Source organism: Oncorhynchus nerka, linkage group LG11 (assembly GCF_034236695.1).
Source record: "Oncorhynchus nerka isolate Pitt River linkage group LG11, Oner_Uvic_2.0, whole genome shotgun sequence".
Taxonomy (NCBI): Eukaryota; Metazoa; Chordata; class Actinopteri; order Salmoniformes; family Salmonidae; genus Oncorhynchus; species Oncorhynchus nerka.
This window is the reverse complement of record NC_088406.1, coordinates 19454928-19468741: the sequence shown is the minus strand read 5'-3', so window position 1 is coordinate 19468741 and position 13814 is coordinate 19454928. Positions and strand designations below refer to the sequence as shown.

Below are 13814 nucleotides of genomic sequence, written 5' to 3'. Positions count from 1 at the left end.
AGTGAGACAACACAGGGATTGATCCCTGATCTCTGATGCAGAGCAGTACATGACTGGCCAGTAGAGATGCTGCTAGACCACGGGCTCTGCACGTCAAGTAAGAGATACTGCTAGACCACGGGCTCTGCAAGTCAGGTAAGAGATGATCAACGAGGGGCTATGTGTTCAATGAAAAATAATGAACGATGTGGAAGGTGTGTTCCACGACATGCTATTGGAGTGGAGCTAAGCTTCCACGTCATTCATTATAGCCCTTCGTTGATTATCCCTGACTAACATGCTGAGCCTGTGGTCTAGCAGTAACTCTTACAGCCAGTCATATAAGAATCATGATTCATGCACTGTTTTGGTAATCAAAAAAATAACAATTAAGAACAATTTAACTTCAATTGTAGGTTCTTGATGGGTGGAGCCTTTCCCCTCCACTTTTGTCAGCTTACTTCTGTTTACTTACAGTATGTCTTATTTCACCAAAGACGAGGAGAGCGCTGTATATTCTGTCATATCAGACTGCATTCATACATTTGTTGTTGCTACTGTAGCATTCTTTAATAGGCCTTTATATTAACAACCTATATATAATTCATTATTCATGAATTACTGAAAACAATATCACTTTTTGCTATAAGCGTTCGTAACTGTCTACGAGACGGGCAACATTAATTTACAAGGAGGATGGGATCCACTCAAATCATTTGGGTTCCTGGATCCATTCACAGCATTAAAAGGCTGCGTTGAGACAATGCCTTATCAAGGACCCAAGCCCAGCTCAGCTCATCTCTACCAATTTGTCGCTTAGTTTTCATAATGCTTCAGCAAATGTACATCATACCAGGGGCGTTGGAAGACACAATGTAAGTAACCTCATTTATGTCCCTCTAACTGCCCTAAACGCCTCTGCTGATCCTACAGCTTTTGTATGCAGTTATCATGTGTCCATGAACCAGATATATACTTTTAGCAATGAGGGGGTGTGCCTTAGCAGGAAGTCCACCGTGTGCAGTTCCCCCTGCACTAACATAAATAACATGCTGCTAAGCTTCCCAGTAAAGCAATGAAAACAATCAAGCATCCCAGAAAAGTGCTAAATATAGCCAAGATTAACATATGTAGTCCACAATCATCTTGTTTGTCTTGATCACGTTGAGGGAGAGGTTGTTGTTCTGCCACCACGGCCACGTCCATGACCACCTCCCTATAAGCTGTCTCGTTGTTGTCGGTGATCAGGCCTACCACTGTTGTGTCATCGGCAAACTTAATGGCTGTGCAGTCAAGAGTGAACAGGGAGTACTGGAGGGGACTGAGCACACACCCCTGAGGGGCCCCTGTGTTGAGGATCATCGTGGCGGATGTGTTGATACCTACTCATACCACCTGGTGCGGCCCGTTAGGAAGTCCAGGATCCAGTTGCAGAGGGAGGTATTTAGTCCCAGGGTCCATGGCTTATTGATGAGGATTGAGGGCACTATGATGTTGAACGCTGAGCTGTAACCAATGAATAGCATTCTCACATAGGTGTTCCTTTTGTCCAGGTGGGATAGGGCAGTGTGGAGTGCAATTGAGATTGCATCATCAGTGGATCTGTTAGTGCGGTATGCAAATTGGAGTGAGTCTAGGGTTTCTGGGTAATGGTGCCTTTCAAAGCACTTCATGGCTACAGACGTAAGTGCTATCGGTCAGTAGACATTTAGGCCGGTTACATTAGTGTTCTTGGCCACAGGGACTATGATTGTGTGCTTAATTAAACATGTTGGTAATACAGACTCGGACAGGGAGAGGTTGAACATTTTAGTGAAGACACTCGCCAGTTGGTCTGCACCTGCTCGCAGTACACGTCCTTGTAATCTGTCTGGCCCTGCGGCCTTGTGAATGTTGACCTGTTTAAAGGTCTCACATCGGCTGCGGAGAGCATGAACACACAGTCTTCCGGAAGAGCTGGTGCTCTCATGCATGTTTCAGTGTTACTTGATGAAGCCAATGACTGATGTGGTGTACTCCTCAATGCCATCGGAGGAATCCCAGAACATATTCCAGTCTGTGCTAGCAAAACAGTCCTGTAGCTTAGCATCTGCTTCATCTGACCAGTTTTTTATTGATCGGGTCACTGGTGCTTCCTGCTTTAATTTTTGCTTGTAAGCAAGAGGATAGATTAAGAGGATAGAATTATGGTCAGATTTGCAAAATGGAGGGTGAGGGAAAGCTTTGTATGTGTCTCTGTGTGTGGAATAAAGGTGGTGCAGAGATTTTTCCCCTCTGGTTGCACATTCAACATGCTGATAGAAATTTGGTAAGATGGATTTAAGTTTGCCTGCATTAAAGTCCCCGGCTACTAGGAGCGCCGCCTCTGGATGAGCGTTTTCCTGTTTGTTTATGGTGGAATACAGCTCATTGAGTGCAGTCTTAGTGCCAGCATCAGTCTGTTGTGGTATAGAGACAGCTACGAAAAATACAGATGAAAACTCTCTAGGTAGTAGATAGTGTGGTCTACAGCTTATCATGAGATACTCTACCTCAGGCGAGCAAAACCTGGACACTTCCTGAGATATCGTGCACAAGCTGTTATTTACAAGAATACATACAAAAATACACTTGACGTCATACACATTGGGCTGTTGTAAAGGAACAGTTTGGTGGCCTCATAATATACATTGGGCTGCTCTAAAGCGATAGTTCACTTGTTTCATACATGTGGGGCTGTTATAAACTGATAGTTCACCCAAGTTACACATTGACAGATAACTGGCAAAATATGGATGATGGAAGAGAGTCAGCAACCGAAAACCTGGCTTTGTTTACCTGATCACAATTCAGTGTTAGCAAAATTTAATGGGAGAATTCTGAACAGTTTTGCTACATCATCTCAGTCACCATTGAATTACATGTTAATCTAAGGAGTTGATAATATTGCAAAAGTTGTTTTAACATTCGTAATCATTAAGTAGACTACACTGCAACACATATGTCAGGAGGTTCCCAGGTTACATCAGCTAGGTGACAGACCTCTAGGACACTAAAGGGCTGTCCTTTACTGATAATGAGGCAATAAAAAGGGCCTGTCAGGGAGCCGTCACACAGGGTCACAACTGAAGGTAGCCTCCAGCTCTGGTCGTGGGCTGACATCCAGGAAGAGAGAAGTAGGCATGCTTTAATTATTATACAACGGGTGGGTCTAATCCTGAAGATTGAATGGTTAAAAGGATATTCCAGGGATCTTGGGCATTATCACATAAATATGGTAGATGTAATTAATGTGTTTCCATTAGGCAAAGAAAAATGTGTGTTATGTTTAACAGTTGCAAAATATATATATGTATATATGTATATATGTATTATTTTGATTTTTGTTTTGTTCATTTTAGTTGTAGAGGTGTTCTTTCTGTCATATTTGTTGCAGTTCCAACAACATCATGTGCGTTACAGTAGGCAACATTGTGCTCTTTTAATTCAGTATATTCATTGGACAAACATATGTGCTGAAGACTATATGACTATTTCTGTATTATTTCAGGTGGGCTGCTTTCCAGAAGGCAATTACAAAATCATCCTACAGTAGTTATGTATACAAACTCTACATACATGTTGAGCATGGAATCACTGGCCATAGCTCCATCAGGTGTTTACCCAGCATTCCTTTTTGGAACCCTTATGTACTGTTTCATTGTGTTTTGTAACGTGACGGTTTTATCCACCATAGCATTGGACAGAAAGCTGCATAAACCCATGTTTATCCTACTCTTCAACATGCCTATCAATGACTTGATTGGTGCTACAGCCTTCTTCCCTCAGCTGTTGGTAAGCATCCTGGCTCAGAACAGGTCCATCTCCTACCCTGCATGCTACCTCCAAGCTCTGCTCGTCCACCTGTACGGAGCTGGCTCCTTAACTATCCTGACTGGCATGGCTTATGACCGGTATATCGCAATCTGCTGTCCACTGAGGTATAACTCCATCATGAGTTCCAATAACTTGATGAAAATCATCATTTTCACGTGGCTTTTGGTCATTACCCTGATTGTGGTTCTGTTGGCTCTGGTCACTCGCTTCAAGATCTGCAGAACAACAATAGTGGACATTTATTGTAACAATCCGTCATTGGTGAGGCTCATTTGTGATGACACACGTATAAACAACTACTATGGGTTGTTGATAATAGCTGTCTTTCAGGGTGTATCGTTGATAGTGGTTATATTTACATATATCCAGATCCTGCTCAGCTGTGTCATGAATAAGTCATCTGATGCCCGGAGCAAGGCCATTCAGACATGTGGTACACATCTTGTAGTGTTCTTATTCTTAGAGTTCAACGCCTGCTTTAGCCTGATAGCTCATCGATTTGAGCAAGTAGCCCCTTCCTTGAGGAGGGCTTTTGGAGTGTCAGTTATGGTGTTCCCTCCCATTCTCAATCCCCTCATATATGGTCTAAAAACTAAAGAAATTCGACAAAATGTTCTGGGTTTCTACAAACGGAAGGTATCTTCAGTTAAATGAGAATAAATACTGTACATGAGTCTGTATAATACATGGCATGGGCTTTCGACAGTTTTTAAGGCCTTCCCAATAAAATAAAGAAATTCTCCTTTGTAAATCAGTCAATGAATATTAGAGTTGTGTTCCGTCTTTTTGTGCAAGACAATGACAAAAAAAATGGGGGGGTTCAAAAGTGTAATGGGTTAAGATTGGTTATGGGTTGGCTACAGCATGTTGAGTAAATTGTGTGTAACTTCTTTTGTTTTGTCATTCTTCAGCATTTTAATAACAACAACAAAGACAGCACAAAATAGTGTGTGTGTGTGTGTGTGTGTGTGTGTGTGTGTGTGTGTGTGTGTGTGTGTGTGGCTAGGGCCTGACTGACTTGACGTTCATGTAGAATACATTTTTTATATATATTTTTAAAATGTTATTTAACCAGGCAAGTCAGTTCAGAACAAATTCTTATTTAAAGTGACCGCCTACCCCGTCATTGTAAATACATTTCATTGTAACAAAAGCAGAAGACACATATCAGTTGTCTGCTCTACATATATAATTAAGTTGTATTGTATAATTATTATGCCTGTACTTTGTTCCTGTGAGAAGGTATGCCTATTTGTGATAGAAAGACAAAGATTTGCCTAGATAATGGCACCACAGTATAACAAGTCAATCATTTCCGTTTTTGAAAGGTGTACAGTAGGTTTTTTCTAGCATAAATAATTTGTGGATCCCCTTTTTTGCAATAAAGATATCTGAACTGGACCATGGATAACTCTTTATCAAATCCATCATCTGTTTTGACACTGCAAGGCTTCGATCTCCCCCCTGAAAGTGCCTTTGCTGCACTGAGCTGAATGCCTGTAACCTGGACCTGATTTTTACCATCGTCCTCAACAGGAGGCTCCTCCAGCCCATGTATCTTCTGCTGCTAAACCTTCCCATCAATGACCTTACAGGCTCCACGGCACTCTTTACGCAGGTCATCAAAGAGCTTGTACTTGACACAGGGACCTTTCAATACTCTGCTTGTTTCACAAGTTTTCTTTATTCATATCTATGGGACGGGAGCAGTGTTCATCCTGAATGCTATGGCACGTGACAGATATATTGGCATATATTGCCCTTTGAGGTACAACACAATTATGACCAATGCTCATTTCATGAAAATCATCACACTTATATGAGTGTGTGACTTGATTTTGATGAGGGGGCTCTTTTACCTGCTGCTTAGGTTACCATGCTGTAGATCTCTGATGACACAATCCTGCTGTGACAACACCTCACTGTTGAAACTTGTCTGTTCTAACACAGCCATCAATAACATCTATGGTCTCTTTATTCCTGCCCTCATGCAGGTCATAGTTGTTTGGACCATTCTCTACACTTACTTTCATGTACTTGTCACATGTTTCAGGAACAAAGGATCAGCTGACAATAAAAGCAAAGTTCTGCAGACTTGTGCTACACATTTAATAGTTTTCTCCTCTTCACGTGTTTAGGGCTTCTCACCATTATTTCATACCGACTGAGCCAATTTCCCCCGCAATTACAGAGACTCATAGGGTTTCCACATAAAAATGTCTTTGGGATCGGTGTCCCTTCCATGGGACGGTTGAGCTAAGGTAGGCTAATACAATTAGCATGAGGTTGTAAGTAACAAGAACATTTCCCAGGACATAGACATATCTGATATTGGCAGAAACCTTCAATTATTGTTAATCTAACTGAACTGTCCAATGTACAGTTGCCATTAAAGTGAAAGAATACCATGCTATTGTTTGAGGAGAGTGCACAATTTTGAACATGAAAAGTTATTAATAAACAAATTAGGCATATTTTGGCAGTCCTGATACAACATTTTGAACAGAAATACAATGGATCATTGGATCAGTCTAAAACTTTGCACATACACCGATGACATCTAGTGGCCAAAAACTGAATTGCACCTGGGCTGGAATAATACATTATGGCCTTTCTAATGCATTTCAAAGACGATGGTACAAAAAAAAAGAACGGTTGTTTTTTTCTTTGTATTATCTTTTACCAGATCTATTGTGTTATATTCTACTTCATTCCTTTCCCATTTCCATAAACTTCAAAGTGTTTCCTTTGAAATGGTATTTAGAATATGCATATGCATTCTGTAAATACAAGGAATAGATCTATGTGTTATCCAGACAGAAAAGAGAAATAGGCAAAAGAACATTTCGATTTAGAGCAATAAAAAAATGAAATAAATTAACTGAGCAATACAGAAACCTTTTGAGATATACATTTAAACATTATTTTAAAAATATTTAAATTTAATATATAGAAATGTTGTGGGACTATAGTAGATGAATAATCAATATTTTTTAGATTGAGTATTTAGTGGGTCATTATGTTAGTATATTATGTATGTTTGTGTGTTATATGTGAAAATGTGTTCGTATTATAAATTGTATTTTAATGTTTAAGGACTCTTGGAAGATTAGTCCTAATGGGGACTAAAAGAGATCCAAATCAAATCAAATATCCTTGCTTCAGGGCCTGAGAAACAGGCAGTTAGATTTGGGTATGTCATTTTAGGCCAACATTGAAAAAAATGGGCTAATCCTTAAGAGGTTTTAATATTCCTCCCAACTTTAAATCCAATCATATATTGTCTTAAAACAAATCAAAGTAAAAGTAATTCATTTCTTGCAGACAAAGATCTTTCCATCCTAGTCTATGTTTTCAGTGGTAGACATAGATTTGAAAATAACTCATTCATAATTAATATAAATCTATATTAATTGTTGACATTTGTCACAATCTTTTTAGTGTGGTTGTATTTAGGCTATTTTGTTGTATTTTACAGTCTGAAAGCTTGATGTACCAATTGTTGTTATATTTATCTTCATAACTGTAAATGTATGACTTGTATTCCAAAACCAATAAGCCATTTTGAACACCACGGGTTGTCAAGAAATCCCTCACTTGATTTCTAACGGACATGGGAAATGATATAACAACCATTGTTGGGTGCCATTCATTTTCGGCCCTGTGAAGCTAATGTTAATCAGAGACTGATATAGTTGGAACAAACTTAAATAACCCTACAAATACACTTAAAAAATTGTATGTGGCAACCAACAACAGTCAATGTAAGTAGATCATATTTTGAATAAACTAGTAAAGAGGTTTCAGACACGAAAATGTAAATCACGCTGTCAATTGGAAGATTTCAATTGCATTCTCCTCTTGTTCTCTCTCCTCATCTCCTTCTCAAAACCCATTGGATAAGAAAGCCAGAGGTCCCGCCCCTCTGACCTTCTCCTCGAATGGGCTTTGAGAAGGAGATGAGGAGAGCGGAGAGAGGAAGAAAGAAATATGCAATTGAGACCTTCCCTTAGACATCAAACTATGAGAGACATTTAAAGCGATTTGATGACTCCTATGACGAATGCCATCCTATGACATGTTTGATCATGGATAAAACAGTCTGCGTTGAAGAATGACTCCACATTTTAAAATGCATAGGCACCACCTCATTTCATATTATTTGGTGCCTATCTTTCCTAATTCATTGGGATTGCAGACTAAAGAGTAGCCTAGTGGTTACAGTGTTGGACTAGTTACCAGAAGGTTGCAAGTTCAAACCTCAGAGCTGACAAGGTACAAATCTGTCGTTCAGCCCCTGAACAGGCGGTTAACCCACCGTTCCTAGGCCGTCATTGTAAATAAGAATTTGTTCTTAACTGACTTGCCTGGTTAAATAAAGGTCAAATTTAAAAATAAAATAAAAACACCACAGATGGCGTGAGACATGGACTCATCTTGACTTTTATTGATCTGTGAAGATGTGTCTAAAATGGATAAAATTATTTCCAATATCCCCTTTCAACGTTGGTCTGATTTGGTTAAATAATGTTATTTTGCCCAGTTTACACTCCAGTAGTCTTTCCCTGGATTCTCAAATACTAACATAAAAACTAGGGGTGGTAAGTAGCTGTTAAGAGGACCAGTAACCGAATGTTCACTGGTTCAAATCCCTGAGCTGACTAGGTGAAAAATCTGTCTGTGCCCTTGAGCAAGGCACTTAACCCTTAATGCTCATGTAAATCGCTCTGCTGAATGACTAAAATGGAAAAGTAATTGTTATACATCTCATATGTAGGCTTATGCATTATGTCTGGTGTATTTGGCTGTCTCTCCACATTAAAGATATGATATCAGTATGATGACCTAGATGTAGGCCTAATTGTTCCTCTTCTCTCCATCTTCCAAACCCATGTTTCGTTTGTGGATACCACAAAACAAGACAGATTTCAAATGTATTGAATGAGACATACCCATTTTTACTTAGGTCTGGGATGCTGATTAGAACTATGTTGATGAACTGATAAAAAATGAACACACTTCGTTGGCCAAATTAGTTCATAGCACCCTCTAGTGACTGTTCTGCACCAAATATAGCCTGGACTCCACATTGAATATCGCTGATTGAGTCTGGAAATTCTCCAGTCGAGGACTTGATCAGCATCCTCTCAGAAAATATGGGCGGGTTTAGCCCACATGGCTTCTGAGGATTTGGTCTGATTACTGAAAAATCATGTTGCATAGATAGCACCCTTCATCAGAGGACAGATTCATTTCAGTGCCATACAGGTTGAATCAATTACATAAAACAATACTACAAATGATGCAACTACAAATGCAAACTGAGAATGTGTCAGGACAAGAGTGGTGGAAAGTGTAGTTTACAAATTGAAAAAATGATTCACATCATTTATTTGATATTTTATGAGAGAAGTGATATTCCAGCCGACAGTTTTCGAACACAAAACCAAAGTAAAAATGAAAATACTGTAGGAAATTGTATTTGCTAATTAAACGTATTAAAGGTTAAAAATTAATTTTTGTGGTAATTCTGGTGACTTGAAACACAATCACATAAATTGACTAATCAATTAATAATATATATAAACCCTTTACAGATAGAAACAGAGGAGGAGACAGGCAAGTGGGACAACAGTAGACAGGGTGGATGCAGGGATTGATCCCTGGTCTGCAATGCAGAGCAGTATATGACTGGCCATGAGAGTGACTGCTAGACCACAGGATCTGCACGTTGAGGAAGGAATAATCAATGACCTCAGTCTCCTCCTCACTGTGCCATTACAATGAGCCCATCCACCTATAGCTCCTCTTCTGGTCCGTATGCTTTCTAACATAGTGACTTCCCTATGCTTTTTATCATACATTCCTCTTGAGAATTATTTTCCTTGACAATACTAATGTAAACGTATAACAAACAGGACAACAAATAATTAACGTTACATTATTAAGTTACACTATTGACTTTTACTACTCTAACTGAACCTTTGGCCATGGAGAAAAGCTGAAGTAATTTCACTCGAATCTTTTTAGTTTTGATACCATATATTACTGGGTTCAGACCTGGAGGAAATATGACAAATATCATTCCTGCAAATGTCTGAAGTAGGAGAGGAGTGTTTGGTATTCGATACACAAGGACAACAATGATACCTGAGAACTCATAGATTAGAAAGACAAGCAGGTGTGTGGCACATGTATGCAAGGCCTTTAGCTTGGCATCAGAGTCACTACCTCTAAAGCATGTGAATAGAATGAGTGAGTAGGAGAAGACCACAGAAAAAGCCCCTGCCCCATGGAGTAGACCTGTGATAAATAAGCCATAGATGTTGTTCACTGTGGTTTCTGTTGCACAGGTCAGTCTTAACAGGGACATGTTGTCACAATAGATGTTCACGATAACTGTTTTACAAACAGGGAAACGCAAGGTGAGCCCGAACAGGATCCCAACCAGTAGAAAGTCAATCAGCCAAGCAGAGGCAATGAGACTTACAACAGTGTTCTTAGTCATGATGGAGTGGTACCTTAGTGGATGACAGATAGCTATGTAGCGATCAAACGACATGATAGACAATATGAGAAGTGTCGCTCCGCCATACATATGAATACAGAAAGCCTGAATCAAGCATGCTGGGTAAGTGATGTGCCTATCTTCAGACAATACATCTGACATGACCCTTGGAATCATGGCGCTGATACCGATCAAGTCATTGATGGATAAGTTGAGAAGGAACAGATACATAGGCTCGTGTAGATTTCTGTTGAAAACTATAACCGCAAGCAAAGACAGGTTACCGAACAGTGTAAATAAGTAGACGAGAGAGCCAATTAGGACAGTCCAATATTTCCCTTCAGAAGACAAGTCTATTTTGCCCATTATGAAAACAGTGTTGAGTGCATCTATGGTTCGGTTCCCCATCCTCCTGTAGCGTTGAACCTCACGGCAGCTTGAAGAATTCTAAAAATGTCCCAAAACATCAACTTAAATGAACAGCAATTGTTATTGACTGATAGCCTTGGAGATGTAGAGTGCATAACATGGAAGCATGTGGTTGCATGTATATTTATAAGAAAGCTGATCCTGTGATTTGTGGTTCTACAACCTTACCTCAAAATATTATTGGTCTGTCATTAATAATGTATTAATGGATTTTGGAGGTGGTGATTGGACAATATAATTCAAGGGTGTCAAACTTATTCCATGGAGGGATGAGTGTCAGTGGGTTTTTGGATTTTCCTTTAAATTAAGACCTAGACAACCAGGTCAGGGGAGTTCCTTACTAATTAGTGACCTTAATTCATCATTCAAGTAAAAGGGATGAGCGAAAACACACAGATAATCGGCCTTCCATGTAATGTGTTTATTCTTTTTTTTTTACCTTTATTTAACTCGGCAAGTCAGTTAAGAACAAATTCTTTTTTTCAATGACGGCCTAGGAACAGTGGGTTAACTGCCTGTTCAGGGGCAGAACAACAGATTTGTACCTTGTCAGCTCAGGGATTTGAACTTGCAACCTTTTGGTTACTAGTCCAACACTCTAACCACTAGGATACCCTGCCGCCCTGTTTGACACGTGATGTAAATGATTAGATCATCTCTTTCAGAAAGCAAATGTCATATCAGCTGAACTAAGACTTTTCATAAATTTACAAAACGTATAAACCTGGCACATGAGATTACATATTCAGATTTAAGAAATTATTAACTATTCTTAAAAATAAGCATATTTCATTGGGAGCCTTTGTTCTCTAGTGCAATAAACATCCCACAATCAGAAAATATACAATACTCTAAGAACAATGGCTCTTCGAAGGTAATAAACAGGTGATGAGGAACTGACACATATAGGGGAGGTAATAAACAGGTGATGAGGAACTGACACATATAGGGGAAGTAATAAACAGGTGATGAGGAACTGACACATATAGGAGAGGTAATAAACAGGTGATGAGGAACTGACACATATAGGAGAGGTAATAAACAGGTGATGAGGAACTGATATAGGGAGGTAATAAACAGGTGATGAGGAACTGACACATAATAAACAGGTGATGAGGAACTGACACATATAAGGGAGGTAATAAACAGGTGATGAGGAACTGAATAAGGGGAGGTAATAAACAGGTGATGAGGAACTGACACATATAGGGAGGTAATAAACAGGTGATGAGGAACTGACACATATAATAAACAGGTGATGAGAGGGAGAGGTAATAAACAGGTGATGAGGAACAGATGACACATATAGGAGAGGTAATAAACAGGTGATGAGGAACACATATAGGGGAGGTAATAAACAGGTGATGAGGAACTGACACATATAGGAGAGGTAATAAACAGGTGATGAGGAACTGACACATATAGGAGAGGTAATAAACAGGTGATGAGGAACTGACACATATAGGAGAGGTAATAAACAGGTGATGAGGAACTGACACATATAGGAGAGGTAATAAACAGGTGATGGGGATCAGAGCAAACTGACACATATAGGAGAGGTAATAAACAGGTGATGAGGAACTGACACATATAGGAGGTAATAAACAGGTGATGAGGTACTGACACATAAAGGTAATAAACAGGTGATGAGGAACTGACACATATAGGGAGGTAATAAACAGGTGATGAGGAACTGAACATATAGGGAGGTAATAAACAGGTGATGAGAAACTGACACATATAGGGGAGGTAATAAACAGGTGATGAGGAACACATATAGGGGAGGTAATAAACAGGTGAGAGAACTGACACATATAGGGAGGTAATAAACAGGTGATGAGGAACTGAACATGACACATGATAGAGAGGTAATAAACAGGTGATGAGGAACTGACACATATAGGGGAGGTAATAAACAGGTGATGAGAACTGACACATACACATAGGAGAGGTAATAAACAGGTGATGAGTGACACATATAGGAGGTAATAAACAGTCAGGTGATGAGGAACACACATATAGGGGAGGTAATAAATAGGTGATGAGAAACTGACACACAGGGAGAGGTGATGAGACTGACACATATAGGAGAGGTAATAAACAGGTGATGAGTGAGTCCAATAAACAGGTGATCAGAGCAGGGAACTGACACATATAGGAGAGGTAATAAACAGGTGATGAGTGAGTCCAGCTGATCAGAGCAGGGAACTGACACATATAGGACAGGTAATAAACAGGTGATGAGTGAGTCCAGCTGATCAGAGCAGGGAACTGACACATATAGGGAGGTAATAAACAGGTGATGAGGAACTGACAGAGCAGGAACTATAGGGGAGGTAATAAACAGGTGATGAGGAACTGACACATATAGGGGAGGTAATAAACAGGTGATGAGTGAGTCCAGCTGATCAGAGCAGTGAGGTAATAAACAGGTGATGAGGAACTGACACATATAGGGGAGGTAATAAACAGGTGATGAGGAACTGACACATATAGGGGAGGTAATAAACAGGTGATGAGAAACTGACACATATAGGGAGGTAATAAACAGGTGATGAGAAACTGACACATATAGGGGAGGTAATAAACAGGTGATGAGGAACTGACACATATAGGGGTGGTAATAAACAGGTGATGAGTGAGTCCAGCTGATTAGAGCAGGGAACTGACACATATAGGAGAGGTAATAAACAGGTGATGAGTGAGTCCAGCTGATCAGAGCAGGGAACTGACACATATAGGAGAGGTAATAAACAGGTGATGAGTGAGTCCAGCTGATCAGAGCAGGGAACTGACACATATAGGAGAGGTAATAAACAGGTGATGAGTGAGTCCAGCTGATCAGAGCAGGGAACTGACACATATAGGAGAGGTAATAAACAGGTGATGAGAAACTGTCACATATAGGAGAGGTAATAAACAGGTGATGAGGAACTGACACATATAGGAGAGGTAATAAACAGGTGATGAGTGAGTCCAGCTGATCAGAGCAGGGAACTGACACATATAGGAGAGGTAATAAACAGGTGATGAGTGAGTCCAG

General features: G+C 39.8%; 2 protein-coding genes and 1 pseudogene across 2 annotated transcripts; 2 read left to right on the top strand and 1 right to left on the bottom strand.

Annotated features, from left to right (window-relative positions):
- Positions 1-3087: 3087 nt before the first annotated feature.
- On the top strand, positions 3088-4628 carry LOC115124968 (putative gustatory receptor clone PTE03). Its single transcript, XM_029654473.2, has 2 exons — positions 3088-3134; positions 3509-4628. The coding sequence occupies exon 2, from the start codon at positions 3556-3558 to the stop codon at positions 4486-4488; it is 933 nt and encodes a 310-aa protein (XP_029510333.1). The 5' UTR covers positions 3088-3134; positions 3509-3555; the 3' UTR covers positions 4489-4628.
- A 42-nt stretch (positions 4629-4670) lies between these two features.
- On the top strand, positions 4671-7164 carry LOC115124964 (putative gustatory receptor clone PTE03; annotated as a pseudogene).
- Positions 7165-9244: 2080 nt separating this feature from the next.
- Positions 9245-10841, bottom strand: LOC115124966 (olfactory receptor 52D1-like). Its single transcript, XM_029654470.2, has one exon. The coding sequence runs from the start codon at positions 10748-10750 to the stop codon at positions 9779-9781; it is 972 nt and encodes a 323-aa protein (XP_029510330.1). The 5' UTR covers positions 10751-10841; the 3' UTR covers positions 9245-9778.
- Between the last annotated feature and the right edge of the window lie 2973 nt (positions 10842-13814).